A 17710-nucleotide genomic window follows, 5' to 3' on the forward strand; every position below is an offset into this window, starting at 1 on the left:
TTGACTGATTTATAATATTATAAATATAGGATATTATTAGAAATTCTTAAAAAATATATTTCACGATTTCTGTTTCCTTCTCGATTTACCCTCTGCCTCAACTAAAGCTAATTTCTGCTATTCCAAAGCAATAATTAATTTTTCAAAACCTAGACTTTTAGATGCCCCCTTATAACTACTATCGCACATGCATGAAATTTATTTGCAAATGCATGTAGTCATCACTAGCTTCATCGTAATACTTTCGTACGTGGTAGATAATGACCGGAGCAATCATTAGACAGAACTAACAAATCGTGATTGTGATTTTAGCCATAAATCATTACGTTCGAAGTTTTCATGATGCTCCAATAGCAAAAATAATTAAATAGAAACGGCTCCATCCTCAGCAAAATCATCTTTTTACAAGAAGAAATGAATTAACCTTAATGTAATTAAACTAAATTACATTAAGGTAAATTATTAAAAACATTTAATCAAGTCAGAGTACTTGACTGATTTATAATATTATAAATGTGGGATATTATTAGAAATTCTTAAAAAATATATTTCACGATTTCTTCGAAACCAGAAAGCCACGCTATTGTGCTCTATTGTCTAGCACGTTGGAACAGTTGAATAGTTCTAACTTATGACTTAACTTTATTTATTGATATTATGTTTTCTATTATTTTTTATTAAATTCTCTTATTGGTATATTAAAAAACAACTTCAAACAAAACACAGAAACATGTTATATAAATATAATTTATTTTTTTCAGAGCTCGAACTTCAATTTCAAGACATGACTTTTTAGCAAATGTACTACATGGTAGTAATCTAAGATAATAGAAAGCTTTCGTTGGTTGTATCGGGCTGCCACTTTAACCTAACTTAACCTTATCACAATGGACTGTATAGGCTAAGTGAGCCTGAATCAAATCGGGCTGCCACTGTAACCTTTAACCTTTGTTGGCGGTAAGCCATCATTTCCGTGCATAATTTAACAATTTCAATTATGATCCATTATATTAGAGACATATATCTATCTATAATATAACACTGAATGTCAAATGAAATTTCACCACATATTTATACTACGAGGGCAGTTCAGAAACTTCTTAGCCTAGCACAAAAAGCGCGGTAAAAACAGAAAAAGTTATGTGTTTTGGAAACTTCCATCTCTGTTATGAACACATGTTAAATTTTGTTTCGATCTGGCAACTCCTTCATATAGAAACAGGTGTTCAAAAAAGACGCATCCGCAATTTTTTTACAATGGAAAAATTAGAAATGCGTGCTGTCATTAAATATTTACATAAAAAAGGTTTATCGGGACAAGAAATTCATAATGATATGGTGAATGTGTTAGGTGAAAGTGCTCCTTCATATGCAACAGTAAAAAATTGGGTTGCTGAATTTAAACGTGGTGGTGGGAGCCACCGTGGTGCAACGGTTAGCATGCCCGCCTTGCATACACAAGGTCGTGGGTTCGATTCCTGCTTCGACCGAACACCAAAGAGTTTTTCAGCGGTGGATTATACCACCTCAGTAATGCTGGTGGTCTAAGTGGTTTCAGTGCAATTTGGAACGCCGTTCGGACTCGGCTATAAAAAGGAGGTCCCTTGTCATTGATCTTAACATGGAATCGGGCAGCACTCAGTGATAAGAGAGATGTTCACCAATGTGGTATCACAATGGACTGAATAGTCTAAGTGAGCCTGATACATTGGGCTGCCACCTAACCTAACCAAACCTAACGTGGTCGTACAAGCATTGAAGATGAACCACGTAGTGGACGTCCAAAAACAGCAATAACAACAGAAATTGTAACCAAAGTGCATGATATGGTATTAAATGATCGACGAATAAAAGTGCGCGAAATTGCTAATATCATGGGCATCTCAAATTATCGAGTCCATTTAATTTTGCATGAAGAAGTACATATGAAAAAGCTTTCTGCAAGATGGGTGCCGCATTTGTTAACAGTCGATCAAAAACTCAAAAGAATGAACATTTCTCAAGCTTGTTTGGATCGTTTTAAGCGAAATAAAATGGATTTTAAGAGTCGTTTCATAACTGTTGATGAGATATGGATCCACCACTATACTCCAGAGACAAAAAGAACAATCCAAACAATGGACTGAAGCTGGAGGAAGTGCCCCAAAGAAGGCAAAAACAATTCAATCGGCTGGTAAGGTTATGGCAACGGTTTTTTGGGACTTCAAAGGTATTTTATTGATTGACTATCTGCAAAAGGGTAAAACAATAAATTGAGAGTACTATTGCAACCTTTTGGATCAATTAAATGTACAAATTCGAGAAAAACGTCCTGGCTTACAACACAAAAAAATCATTTTTAACAATGGCTAAAATCAACGAATTAAAGTACGAGTTGCTTGACCACCCACCTTATTCTCCTGATTTAGCTCCCAGTGATTTTTACTTGTTCCCAAATCTAAAAAAAAAATCCTTGCTGGCAAGCGTTTTACCTCAAATGAAGACGCAATTACAGTTGTAAACCACTATTTTTAAGACCTTGAGGAAAACTATTTTAATCAAGGAATAGAATTGCTAGAAAAGCGTTGGACTAGGTGTATTGAAGTTTCAGGAGATTATATAGGAAAATAAGAATATTTTTGAAAAACTAACTATTCTCTTTCATTGATAGGCTAAGAAGTTTCCGAACCGCCCTCGTTTTATGATCCTAGTAAAAGTTATATTTAAGTTTTGAAGTAGGTCTTCCCAAGTAAATTTTTTAAGAACATATCAAATTACAATCAGGGGGTTTTCGGTCTATGCCTAAGGCTACAGTCTGAAGGGTTGTAATAAAATAAAATAAAAGCAATACTCTAAAAACCATATTAAGTGTTTCGCTTATAACCTCAATAACAGTTATCGTCGCAAAATATTGCAACATGATCCATTGTTTTACATTATTAATCGAATATAAACATTTACCATGGATAAGATATTCAAAATATCTCTTTATTTTCTTAACAATTAATTTTACCAACAATCAAACAAAAGAAATGTGGAAAAGTGGCATTTAAATTTTTGTTCTGTGTATTCAAAAACCGTGGATCGAAAAGCAAAAACACTTGAGATGACATCAGACGACCGAGAATTCTGGTCGTTCGCACATTGTATATGGTACATAACTTAAAATGAGTATGGTTGGGTAATGTAAATGCTTAGCGAGTACGACAAGTAAATAATTTTTTCAACAACAGGAGGAGGATGGTAGATCGCTCGAATGTGATCACAATATGTTATTTTAATTCGACCGACTTTATTTTATCAGACCTGGTGGTCTTGTGTCCGTCCGACCTATTTCACCAGCTATTCATACCAGCTGTGTGTTGAGTTCCAGAGTTGAATAACATTTTTCGGATGGTTAGCTGATTGATCGTTTTTTCTCTTTGGGTGCTCACAATTTCACCCTAGTTCTCTTTCTGTGCGATGTGTATTTCTACCTCGTGGATCCACTTCGAATACATCGCATTAACTTAAATTAATATCATGTTAATATTTAACTGTTCATATATTTGATTCACCTTTCGGTATTTACAAGATACAAATGTATCTCGCCATGCGGCTGCAATACAAATACACACACAACCAATGATTATTAAAAAATAAAATAAAAAAAATGTTTTCCAATTCTCAAAAAATAAATAAATGAGAAAAACCTGTTGCTGACTCTCTAAACAAATTCAGTGTTTCTAAATTCGTTTCATATGCATATATACATATATGTGTTTTTTATAATAATCATTTTATGGTTTATATTAAAAATACCATATAAAATGGAATTAAAAATACCTATTTGCCGCTTTATTAAGTACATATTATATAAAAGAAAGTTGTTGTGCGTTTTTATTTTAACTTGTCTCAACCATTTCCCTTAAATTGAATCATTAGTCTTAGTTCGATAATAGCATTTGTGAAAGATACGTTGAATTGGGTTTCTTATTCGTATTAAAGTCATAAGGGCGGAGGACTTCATGTAGTATTTCATCACTGGGACATATTCAACATTTGATCTGCCATGAGTCGCAGCCATAGGGGTAGTCATGATTTGTTTTTAGAGATTTTAGTGAAGGGACAGCTAGCTCTTCAAGTATCCCTAGGGGTGTAAACGAAGTTGTTTTTTAATTTGACCAGCAGCAGCAGTAACGACCTACCTAACAGTAACCAGTCAGTGTCAATGCATCAGGAGCTAATAATGAAAATGTATTCTTCTAGTTGTTTGCCGTTTCAACTAAAAACAATAGATCAGGATATACTAATGACGGTCATTTTTATTACCAATCTATTCGATAGTTGACAATGACAAAAGATTTTCTTTGAAAGCCTAAACAAACTATTCTCGAACAAAGCATTAAAATAAAACAAAAATAAACCAAATAGATATCGTTTTCGTAATTATTCATCAGAAGAACATAGTTACAGAGCAAGGTATCTGTGGGAAACAATTTTGTCTTTGAAGATTTGCAGCAATTATTTATTTCAAAAATAACTAGAGTCGGAACATGCCGAGTACTGTACAATACACTCTACACCAACTGGAATCGAAAGTTATTTTACATTAATTTTAAGCTGTTTCAATCCCACAATAAAACTATATTACACACAAATTTTTTTTTCTGATTCAATCACGAAGTTAATTGATCCAATTAATTTTTTAATTGAAATGTCTTCAATCACAGAAGAATCACAATGACAAAATTAATTAACAGTCAATTACAAAATTAATTGATCCAATTAAAAAATTAATTCATACTCTTAATTTGTGTGATTGATTTTTATTTCAATTAAAAAGATGGTTGAATCAATTAAATTTTTAATTGATTATGTTTTAAAACGCAATTAAGATTTTAATTGGAAAATTTTTCGTCAAATTTTTTTCTGTGAAAACAACTGATTTTTTAGGCAAAGGCTGCGCTAACAATTTCCAATTTTAACTCTTCGTATGTATTTCAAAATAAATCTTAACCAGTTCTAAAGCTTTCTGTATTTAATACAAATATTAATTCAAACACATTGGACTGTAAATACTAAGTTTATAAAATAGGCAAACTGATATGAAAAAAATTGTAGTGAAAAAGCTGTAATATTTGTAATTCTTACAACCACCACAAAAAATACGCGACTTAGCAAGTATTCATGACCATGCGTGCATGGTTTTGAGCACTTTGTGTAAGCTTGCTCTCAAACCCAAATTTATTGTTAAAAAAGTTGTTATTTCTCCTATAAGCCAAGAAGAATCTATTTTTTTTTTTTCAAAATTGATTGATAGATGTAGATTTTACGACGGAAATACGAAATGGGACATATATGTCCCATTCGTCGTCAAAGGGATAACTAATAAAAAATTGGTCCATAATTATATAAAGCATCCATGCAGACCAGTTCCCAGATTTAAATTCTTGAGTGTCCTGTTGCTTAGTATTAACTCAAAAGTATAAAAACATGGTCAACTGGTTCATAATTAGGTGTGACACTGCGTTTGTGATCGACCGTTGTTAGTAGACACAATCCAGGCGGTAGGCACATAAGATTTCGGCAGGCCGGACCTTTTTATTAATTACAGATATATTCAATATGGGCACGTTGCTCGAGAGTCAGTTATAACAAGCAGTTAATTATAGAACCGAAATTAAAATATCTTAACATTTACCGATATGACAGATCTCTTTTGCCACATGGATTTTGCCTCTGTACCTGCCGAACAATGCACATCGATATATAGGTAATTAATTTCATATAAAGCATGGATTTACCAACTTCTAATTAGAAAGTCGAATATTGTGAAAAATAGCAAGGTATTCGAAGAAGTTTTTGGTTCGGCTAATCGACTCGGTTATAGATGTGACGACATTGTGTAAGCTACAAGATTAAATACATACGTATGTAAATGTCTTTGACTTGAATACCTCTCTACCCTTCAGTCTAAGCATACCTGAGTGATTGACAAGTTAATGGAGTTACTAAATGTATTCCGTGCAGCAAACCAAACGGCCTAACCCGCTGACAAACCAGCGATAAAATACTAAACTTCTTTTTCAAGCTCATATTCAACAAAAAACAAAACGAAAAAATACGAAAACTAATTAAAACGGGGGAAAATTTTGAAAACTTAATTTAAAAACGAATTGACAAAAGACTCATGCATACTCATTCTCCATTAAGGAATGTAAACGAGCTTTAAAGTGAAAATATTTTATGAGTGCAAGAATCGAACGAGTGATTTGACTTAATAAGTCACTAACTCGCTGTGAGTGTTTAAATTGTGGTCAACAACAATTTCGAACTCACAAAATTAATACACCTCATTTATTCCAATAAAAATTAAGAAATAGGACCGGAAAAAACCCTTGTCCACACTGGAAAGAAGCTTATTCAGTGGAATATTAGTGTATAAAGCGATATAAGGTATAATATTGTTGACATACGGATATACAGTATTTAGAAAAACGTAAAAGCAGCTTTGTGGACTAGGACACTAGAGGAAGGCTACACGGGCTGAGGTAGTGGAAAGTGCAACTAAAATACTATGGGATGATTGGGTAATTCAGGCGAGTGAGAGCTCACAAGTCGATTGCTGGCCTAGCATATAATCTAACCACTAGGATCTTGCTTTATTAAAAAAAAAAAAACATTTTTTTCTCTTGATATATGGCACATTGCAATTTAACATATTTCCAGTACGCGAAATATTAAAAATTTCCTAATTCCGTTTTGCATCTTGCTTCGATTCATCTTAGTGTTGGCAATTGAAAATACGGCATAAATTTCGTTTGTTTATTTATTTAGTTTTTTTTTTTTTCAAGTGATCTACGAAATGGTGAATTCCCGTTCATGAGATAATGGCTGGGAGAATCCCCACTTCATTGCGAAAAATTATTGCATTTCTTTGTGTGAGTGTATGCCTCATCTCAACGGGTACATCAACCTAATAAATTCATGCATCAAGAGTTATTACAATGAAAAATAACAAACAAAAAAACAACCTTAATACCTCTCGCCCCGAATACACCTGTTCCACAGAAACACACACACGCACACTCTTTGAGGAAGAGAGAACTCTGATGAGAGACAAGTGTTGTGTTACTCGCAGTACCATACCATTGCGACCTGTGAAAGAAAGCATGTCTAAATAATTGACAAGAATACGAAGTTTGTTGTTAGATTTTGATCATATTGCAAGAAGAAGCGCATCATTGACAATTATCTTCCCGTATGCGAGTGTATGTAAGTGAGAATTGGAAAACGACATGAAAATGAAAAATTTGAACCTGTTTGTTGTGTTGTTGCTACAAAACAGATATAAATGCCGTTTACACTTTCAACTTATCGATTTGGTTGCTGGTCGTCGGCCTCATCTTCAACAAGATTGCCGTCACCATTCTGGTCCTCTGCAGTAATGTATATATCGGTTATATACGTTCAAATGAATACCGTTCAACATATATACACACACATAAATATACAGATCCAGATATAAATTAAATTCCCCAAGCAGATAAAAATACTTTTTCAAATGTAGGACACCTTCAAACAAGAATTAATCTTCCCTAAGCTTAGAAGTAAGCATGGTCATGAAGAGAATGATTGTTTCAGAGAATAGAGAAAAGTAGCGGGCATTCACATGCTATCGATTTATGTATGTATATTGTGTTTCATACATACAAAAATGTAAGCCTTTCTTTTTAAGAGAGAGAGAGAGAGAGGCGTAAAATACAGAAGAACACAAAAAAGTCATGGATACACAAAGATCGATCGATAGATGGTAATACATAGTGGATAATACATTGTTGGGTTTTCCCAACCAATACTAGGGTGATTTTATATTTGTAATTTTGACTTTAACATTCCTCAAATACCGGTTGTGACCATAAATTTAAAGAGATTACCCAACTTCTCTTTATTGTAGCATAATATTTTCAGCCTCTCTTTTCGCATTGCTCATGCTAATGATCGTTTTGTAGATGTAAACTAAGACCACGTTCAAGTTTACGCTCGTTGTTTGAAAGACATTTTCTTCCATATCTGGACAGTGGTGTGTTACACAAGCCATCATCATTATATTATGCCGTCGCAAGTTGGCCACTTTAAAACCGGATCTCTTCAACTTTTTCCATCATTAACTTCCAGATTAAAAAGTACATTCACTTTATACCACTAGAGCGCAAAACAAATGCCAAACACATATCGCCATTGGTACAAATAACCAACCAACTAAAAAAATCCTACATACCTTCACCACTAACATGTAATTAATTTTACTATTCCGTAGAAATATCGACAAAAGCTATCGTGAAATTGACATGGAGGTCGTTGGGCTATAGAGGAAATGATTAACCAGGCGACAAATTGAAAGGTAAAAATACCCGAAATAGCGACGGCTATTGGTTCTATCCTAGAACAGCGCTTCCCAAATGGGGGGCGCGCCCCTAGAGGGTACCACGAGGTTCCAGGGGGTGCAGCGTCATTTTTGGTTGAGCAGCTTTTGTATCATTGAATTTGTTAAAACAACACAAATTTATAAGCGAAATAAAACATAAATAATATATTACAAAAGAACGTACCATTCGTACATTTCGAAATGTTAATTTATAAACACAGTGAGAAAAGAGTAGAAGTTACATGCAATATCATAATTTGGGGTAGGTTTTCCATTATTAGTCGTTCACTACCTTTGTTTTTTGCACCCGCTAAATTTCTTGCTAAAATATCAGAAATAGTATCCACTTTTTTAATGTGTGAAGATAAAACACATTTTAAAAATGTTGATACAATTTTCGTCACTTTTAGACATACAGTCAAAATATAAAATAACTTCATGTTACATTTACATTTGAGATGTACTTTATCAGTACACACAAAAAATTTTTTCTCTGATTCAATCACCAAATTAATTGATCCAATTAATTTTTTAATTGAAATGTCTTCAATCACGAAAATGATAGTATCAATCACAGTTTTAATTGGACATAGAAAAAATTCTTGATTAAAAAATTAATTGATTTTTTCAGCAAAATTCAATAATTTTTTAATTGATGTTGATTGCAAAACGCAATTAATTTATTCATTAAAAAAGGTAACTATTTTTAATTACTTAGTTAGATTGGTTTAGAGTTTTTATTTGGATTAACAAATGATTGTTTGAAATACATTTTTAATTAAAAAAGTAAAAAAAAAAAATCAGCACTTTTTTTAACTGAATTAGTCTTCCGAATTTGATTAAAAAGTTAATTGTATCAATTAATTTTTTAATTAAACATTTTAAAAATTTCAATCATTGATTTAATTAACTTAATGTTTCTATCATGATTAAAAAGTTAATTGTATCAATTAAGTTATTAATTGAAAAAATTTTCAACTTCAATAAAGTTTTTAATTGGAAATATTTTGGTGATATTTTTTTCTGTGTAATAGTACCAAATATTAAAAAACTAGCTAATAAACAGAATAATTGCCCAATTTCTCACTAATTGATAAACTCTTTTATATTAATATTCATTAACATTGTTATTCTTAATTATTTTTAATCATTATTATTACGTTTTATTATTTTAATCATTATTACGAAAACAAAAATTAAATAAATTTCACATTTATGGGAATTTTAAAGCAAAAGAGGATACTGAAACTTTGATCTACTTAAAAACTACTTTAGTTGAGGCAAAATGATAGGCATTACTTAATATTTTCCCTCTCTCTGTAAAATAAAAGCACTATTAACAAACATAAACACAAAATACACACTTTTTCAAAAACAAAAAATTGTTTAATGGCAAATAAAATATATAATTGAAAAATGCTGCACTCAAAAAAAAAGTGAACTCTCTATATCACTAAAGCCAATTTAACTTTCGTTTAGTTCATGGAATTATTATGTTTGGAGAAAGTTTCCTCTACTCTAATAACTCTTTGTGTACGTTACTTAAATTAACTAAAACCGAGGAAAAAAATATACACAAATGAAGGATAAAGATTAACTAAATTCGTGTCTTCCACAAAATAGTTCAATATTTCTTTAAATTTGTAAATTTTACTACAAATGCGTTCATCATGAACTTCGTATGTCACTAAAGACATTCTTGCAATTTTGAACTCCAATTTTTTTCCTTCAAACTACAAAATTTTCTTTAACAAGTGAAAAAACTTAGTTATGTCTAATAAATTTTCTTGCATTTGTTGAAAAATATTTACTTATTTTTATGACATCGGCGTGATGCCAACATTTGTAATACTGTTTAGTTAAAATTTTCTAAAAATATTCAAAATTTTCTAAAATTAACCGAAATTTTTCTTCCTGGTGGGTTCACTGTTTTTTCAGTGTGTTATGCTCGTGAAAAATTTAAGTGTTTTCATTCTTGAGAAATAAAAGTAATCTTTATCTACGTATTTTTATTGATATTTACTTGGAAACACATTTTTAAAGGCCAGCCCTAAGATAAATTGCTACAAAAATTTTAATCGAAGTTTAATTTTTCTAAATAGTTCAATTGGATTTTCTAAGCCTTATGGTATCTTTTCTAACAATATTTTCTTTGATTTTCTTCGACCTTTTTATGTTATAATAATAAATTAATGATTTTCTAACAATAATTGAATTTTCATTTCAAGCTCGAGGCCCATTGTTTTTTTTTTACTGAATATTTATTTATCACATTTTTTTTGAATTGCTTCATCTTCTTCTTGCTAATTTCAAAATATTTCAAGATATATAAAGTATCTATTGCAGACTAAGAACAACTTTTTTTATTTCAAGGATTTTTCGATTTTTTTATTAGACCCCATATTTTATTTTGTTTATAGTGCGCTCAAAACCACGTGTTTTAAAAATTAGATTCCAGAAACGTATTGTGCATGTAATGCATAGGATTATTAGTAGCCAATCATTACATTAAAAATTCTCCTAGCGTCATTTGAAGGACACATTTTTGGTAAAATGTATAAATTTTAGGATATTTATTTCATTCCTCAGAAAATAAAATTGTTCTTTCCGTGTATAACCAAAGTATAAAAATATCAAAGTGAAATAAGCTTTGGGGAAATTTTAACTAAAACTTAATAGATTACAAGAACTAAAATAATGTTAAATTGTCTTTGGTACTCCTTTTTTTGAGTGTAATGTTTGGTTTTGGCCAATGTGTTGAACTACCAAGTGGAAATATTTAACTACACATTATTTATTTACATTTTTTAGTTAACCAAATATTTTCATATCGCAACTAAGTTCACCATGTACACAGAAAAAACTGAACCTTTAAATTTAAGGTTAAATTTCATAGACAATCAACACAGGTTTATAAAAACCGAAATCCCAACACACATTTTAAAGCAACACAGAGATTACGCTTTGCAAAGCCATGCTCTAAACTTCACTTAACACAACCCATAGAAATACACTCTTTGATATTTTCTATTTGGGTCTTCATTTAGATAAAAAAATCATTAAAATTTTATGCCCCACTATGGTAAGCCGTCCCATAGATAGAGAGGAGGAGGAACAGGTTAAATCCCGAAAACAAACTCTATTTTAGTTTGCGATTCAAACAAGAGAAACTCGTTTACAAACATTTTAGCTGCATGGAGACTACTACCGCATTTATAATGAATCAATACAAAATTCATGGAGTCTGTGAGCCATGCTATTCATCTAAATACGAATACTATATACACACACACAAAGTCACACTTAAAACAGCATGGTTTGCTAGTAGAGAGCGTACCACTGTGCAATAGCAAGAGTAATAGATACCAAAGCGTTGGAGAATGGATAATGCGACAACCGGCATATTTTATAGGACCGGTTAAAAGCAACAAGCAACTGCTGACAAATAGGCTGAATTTTACAAACCCCCGCCGCCGACACCACCATCTTCAACAGTCATATTACAACGATGACCAAAAAACAAGGAAAGAACTACATCAACGAACGATAAGAAACCCGTATAATGTTGCTTGCCTTTGAATATCAATCTGACAGAGGCAATACATGTACACCTCTTCTCGGGCATGCATGTCGCATACCGCATAATTACAACTAAGCATAAAGAAATTTTTAAGAGAACTGTAGGTCATGCAGTGAGCAATAGGAGCAGGGCTAAAGAGAATTGAAGCATTCACACACAACTGCAAATGTATGGAATGGCATTATTCCGGCCGAATCGGCTCTTTATGAGATAAAATAAGACTTAAATTTATTTCAGTGTTCGCCCTATGACTACTACATGTTTGTATGGAAAACCAGCATACAATAACAAAGTTTTGAAAGAAAAATTAAATAAACACACACACACAACTCTCGAACACATATTGAGAGACACTTCTCTCACATCACGCTTAACGTCAGTTGCTTTCATAGAATTTCACCGACATTTAGTTTAGTGGTGTTTCTGGTGGCAGTCGTACTTCGGACATTCTGTCATTCACACACAAAAGTTAAGAGAGCCAAACTCATATGAAAACACCATAAATAATTGTTAACTTATAATTATCAAACACAGAAAAAAATAAAGTATAAAAAAATCACTAAAGTGCTATCGTTTTGTGTTTTTCTAACAAAAACAAAAAGAAAGAGAAGAGTTGTAAAAAGCCTAAAATGCGATTTTTATAAACAACCAACGTGCACATACAATAAAAAATTAAAAATTGTAATTAAATGCTAACCATTAACTAATGCTTGAGTGTGAAAGTCTATAATTGAAAACGGAAGTAGTGTGACTAAACCCGTCGTCGTCCAACGCTCATTGCCCACCACCCCGCAATACAACAGCCAGCCATTAGTAAAAGGAAACAAGAAAATATGAAATGCATAATACATTCGCATGTACACACATAATGTTCCAAGTGAATTATATTCACACCCACACACAAAAGAAGTGAATCAAATTTTTAATTTAAATAAATAAAATCTAAAAATCTTTCAATCAGAAACTAATCAAACTACAATTCTGTGGTACCTTAATTTTCTCATTAGCAACAAGTGAATTTTGTTGTGAGTGACAACCCCACCCACCCCAACCAATGTACATGTACTCAAGAAAAACCATACCCACCAAACCCAAAATTGGAAAGGAAACCTTAAGCAGACCATGTCCAGCATTTTTAGTTTGTTGCAGCAGTAGAGCGCAACTAGTGTGAAAGAAAGAAAGCCCAAGCCAGCCCAAAACAAAACATTTCGAAGCAACAGGTTTTCCCCGCCGTTGCCACTAACATTCCATAATCGAAATTTTCAGTCCAACGTCCAAAAGCAAGCAAAATTTCCACCAAAAAGAGAGGAAGTGAAACAAGAGAGCGACAAAGAGTAGTAGAAGCTATCAAACTTCATAGCACAAAGGGGTACATTTCAGAAGTCGGTGTCTCGAGGAGTGTCAATGGCAATTGCGATAAAATTTGCCTTGATTTAAAAATAAAAATTATATAAATGACAAAAAATAATATTTTAAAAGAAAACAAAATTAGAAAAACAAAGCAAATAAGCTAAAGTAGGTTATAATAAAAAGAAAACAACAGAAACGACAACACCATCTCATATTAAATATTTTATCTGCTATCTAAAGACCCAGAACCATCAACAATACAATTTAGTTACAATTGCTTCACTAAGCCACAACAAGAGCGACAACGTTAACGACATGAATTCAATTGAAGCATAAAACATCGAAACCATCTCAACTCGCAAACACTCGACACATCAACAAGAAAACCTCTTGCCTAGCATAAAGCCCAGATAGACAACGATCTTAAGGCAGAACGGGAAATTGAAAAGTGTGAAACGTCAACGGTAACTAAATCAAAATACCATTGATCGATTTATTAGTAGTACTAGTAATATAGACAAACAAATACATACTCACACAGCACGAAAAGAACACCAACTAATCCAACGACGCTACCTGTCTTCGGAGGATCTGCGAGGTGGGCTTGGTTGCCGTGCCCCTTTTTCTTGACTCTTCTCTAGAAATTCGCCGCAATTCCTTTCACCATGGAAACATTCTACGACGGCGATCTCAAGGATATATGGGATTCGGATTTGGATCCTGTAAGTATAATGACAGATTTACGTATTTAATATTTGCTTATATTTTTGCAACAATAGTGTTAAACGTGATGGATCCAAGAAGGTGAATCTCATTGTATGTTTGATTAGTGAACAGAGTAAAATATGATAATTTTCATAAGCTAGAAGTACACACAAAATTTTTTTTCTGATTCCACCACGAAATTAATTGATCCAATTAATTTTTTAATCGAAGTGTTTTCAATCACAGAAATTATAGTATCATTTAAAAATTAATTGATACTATTAATTTTTGTGATTGATTTTTGTTTCAATAAAAAAAATTGTTGAATCAATTAACTTTTTAATTGAATATTTTTTAAAACTCAATTAAGATTTTAATTGGAAAAATTTTCGTGAATTTTTTCTGTGTAAATTTCTTTCTCTTTCATCATAGTTTTTACGCATATAGTGGGGCTATTTGTTACAGTAGGTAACGGATATAAGCACATTTCATATAAGAAAAAACGCATATAAGAAAATGTAGCAAAAACACCATGTATTTTTGCTGTGTTTTGGTGAGAAAAATATTTCATATAAGAAGAATCATATAAAAGAACAATCTGACAATCACACAACACCAAAATCCCATTAAAACTTTTGTTTATGTTATGTTGTTTATTATCTAAATTATTGCATATCCTTTGTTACTCTTTTTGTTTTAAGATTATTTTAATTCGTAATTAAGCAATTAGCGGACTAGTGGTATTACAAATGTACATATTGACTGAATTTTTTTAAGCTTTGTTTATTTTATTCTGTAATGTAAGATCTCCAATCTGAACACATAGATTGGAGATCTTACATTTTCCTTTTTAATAAAAATATTTTAAAACTATACATCGAAATGTTGTTACTTCTTTCTAAACGAGGTTCTTGTGAAATAGACTCCTTTAATAAATACATTTCTTGAATAAACATATATGCTTAAAGAAATTTTTTTCTTATATGAAATTATTGTCTATGAGAAAAAATGCATATAAGAAAAAATTTGCGGGATTTTATTATATCATATCATTACATGTACTATGGCAAGCTAAATATACTTCGTACAACAACAGTCACGACATATAATAAAACCGAAAACCAAACACAGAAAAAAACATAACAAAATTATTCAAAAATGTTTTGTAAAAATTCAAATATTTTTAGATTGGACTTTACAATTAATATCCACACACGAAAAAATTTTATTGAACTTAATCCATCTGTCGGGGAAAGAAACCCCAACCTTCAATCAATTGACTATTGATTTTATAGAAAAACTCGATATATTTAGTTCTAAGGGCTTTTATGTCATAATTGTCGGAAAAATAAACACATAGAGAAAAATTTTTGGATCTTGGTAATTTTTTTGCAGTGTCGCCTACTGTTTCTTACCACACTTCCAACCAAAATCAAATATAGAATACTCTAATATCAAAACGTTAGTTTACTACAGTGAATTTGAGTCGCCCGATCTCTTGGCTTCAGGTGATAGTGATAATATAGTGCACCTAAAAGCACAAAGAAAAACTTTGAAATTAATGAATTAGAGCATAGAAAATTTGTAGTTGATAATATGAATACGCATATCTTAGGAACTGTGGCAAATAAAAAATGCGTTTCCTTTGCGCCTCCAACACTTTTTATTTGTATTATTGACTGGTAGGTTTGGTACGCATACCAGCAATAACAATAGAGGCAAATGCTAAATTGCTGCTAACAGTTGTTATCATCCCAGTACACCACTAACCTCCCTTTGAAGTATTGCCTTTATCGTTGATTTTATTTGTTGTTGTTGCAATGAAACATAACACAATTTAAAGTTATTGTATTCTTTTGAGAGAGATGGAGCACAGTGGTACCAAACCGAGCGATCACAATGTCGAGTTCAAAAGAAACGTTTAGTTTGTTTTTCGTTTAAGATCCCGAAGCTTGTGTTAAGTAAAATCACAAAACCAAATATACTATCCCAATAACACACATTAAATAATCTATATTTACCGCTTATTAGACAAACTCAATCGTCATGTAAATAGATGTATATTTAAATAAATGTTAAAAAAAAAATTTAATTTTTTATTGAAATCACTTCAATCACGGACATGATACTATCAATCAGCGAAGCCAGTTAAAAATTCAATCGATTCAATTAATTTTGATTTGATTGATTTTGTGATTGATTTTTATTTTGATTCAAGTATTGAACATTGTTTTTCAAGTTCAATTAAGTTTAAGAGGATTGAATAAATATTAGTGGAATTTTTTCCGGTATATAAAATATATATTACGATTCACTTTAAAGATGTCGTATGCTATTTTTTTTTTTTTGTGAGACAAAAATGTTTGTGCAATCTCTTAACTCTACGTATATATAAACTCGACTAAATGTACAATTGTTTCATATATTCAAAAATGTAATCCAGTTGTTGAGCAACAAGATTTTTCACAGAGTTAAGATTTTCCTTCATGTGTTTCTCAACATAAAATTGAAGAGATAAACGAAACGCATATAGAAATTTTATTTTAAAGTCGACACACACAATTCGAAAAGAATAACATTTTCTTCAAAAACAGTCGACTATTGATTTCATTTCCGATCTACTGTGCAACATCCCATGGAACAATACCACTATTTCCTTATCACCAGAAGGAAATGTCAAAGATTGTTTTTGTATTTCTCAAGTGTTTCTTTTTGTGATTTCAGCATGTTTTCCAACAATCACCATTATGTCTTATTGGCACCATAACAACAAGTGGGGGTGTATGCTCCCTCCACTCTATAGTCAGTGTCACCTCTCCATCTTAACAGCCTTGTAATCGACTACTATCTCGCAAAGTAAGGTTAACATTGTAGCTTGCTGTGCTATTTGTTTTTTTTCTAGGAAAATATTGAACACTATTAAGTCATTAGAAAATGATGTGATTCTATTCCATTTATATGAACAAATCAATCATGTGAGACGGTTTCCTTAGGGAATCATCAAATCTCTCTCGAAGTGGGGTTTAAATATATCCAACTGTATATATAGCAACATAGGCACTATTATCGAACAATATATTTAAACTTATAATGGTGATACCTGCTTGTTTTGTTAAAAGTCAAGAGTGTCTGATAATGTGAAGTAATAATTTCGCTATACACCAGCAATCTTTCAGACACGGCAAATCCGATAGAGGTTTTAATATAATATGGAATAATATCGGCATATTGATTTATAATATTCCCACAATTATAAATTTCAAAAGTAAAAATATGTATGTTCTGAGGAACACTGAAGGCAATATGTAAATAAGTGATAATCTCTCTTATTGATCAGCCACATATGCGCAAAAAGAAATTATTTTACTTTCGAACTAATATTAAGACTGCGTAAAGAGAATTTCTTACAAAATTTTTGAACTCAATACTCACTAGAAATCGGAAACGAAATTTTGGTAACATTCCTCAAACGAAAAAATGTTTAATTTTTTATATTGAGGCTCAAAACATGACCTTTATGAGATGCAGCTATTTTAATAAACAAAGATACACTCTTTTTTTGCTACTAACAATCATAATAAATGAAAAAATGCAGCGATTTCCCTCAACCTCAAATATGTATAAGTGTTCACTGCAAAGCATTTAATCATTCTTCACATTCAATACAATTCCAACTAGAACTCTGT

At 31.6% G+C, this 17710-nt stretch overlaps 1 protein-coding gene and 1 long non-coding RNA gene across 3 annotated transcripts in view; both read left to right on the forward strand.

The window, feature by feature from the left end:
• The window catches only part of CrebA (Cyclic-AMP response element binding protein A), a 150563-nt gene that overhangs the window by 108659 nt on the left and 24194 nt on the right, over positions 1 to 17710 (forward strand). Inside the window, exon 1 of one of the 2 annotated variants that reach the window (XM_075304235.1) lies at positions 13903 to 14041. The exons of the other annotated variant lie outside the window; for it this stretch is intronic. Coding sequence (XP_075160350.1) covers positions 13985 to 14041 — 57 coding nt within the window. The 5' untranslated portion in view covers positions 13903 to 13984. Of the gene's footprint in view, positions 1 to 13902; positions 14042 to 17710 lie in introns of those variants that run through there. 2 annotated transcript variants of the gene reach the window in all.
• Positions 5964 to 8572, forward strand: LOC142233339 (uncharacterized). Its single transcript, XR_012721389.1, has 2 exons — positions 5964 to 6417; positions 8282 to 8572. It is a non-coding gene; the product is annotated as an uncharacterized LOC142233339 (long non-coding RNA).

The sequence above is a fragment of the Haematobia irritans genome, chromosome 4, assembly GCF_050003625.1.
Source record: "Haematobia irritans isolate KBUSLIRL chromosome 4, ASM5000362v1, whole genome shotgun sequence".
NCBI classification, from domain to species: Eukaryota; Metazoa; Arthropoda; class Insecta; order Diptera; family Muscidae; genus Haematobia; species Haematobia irritans.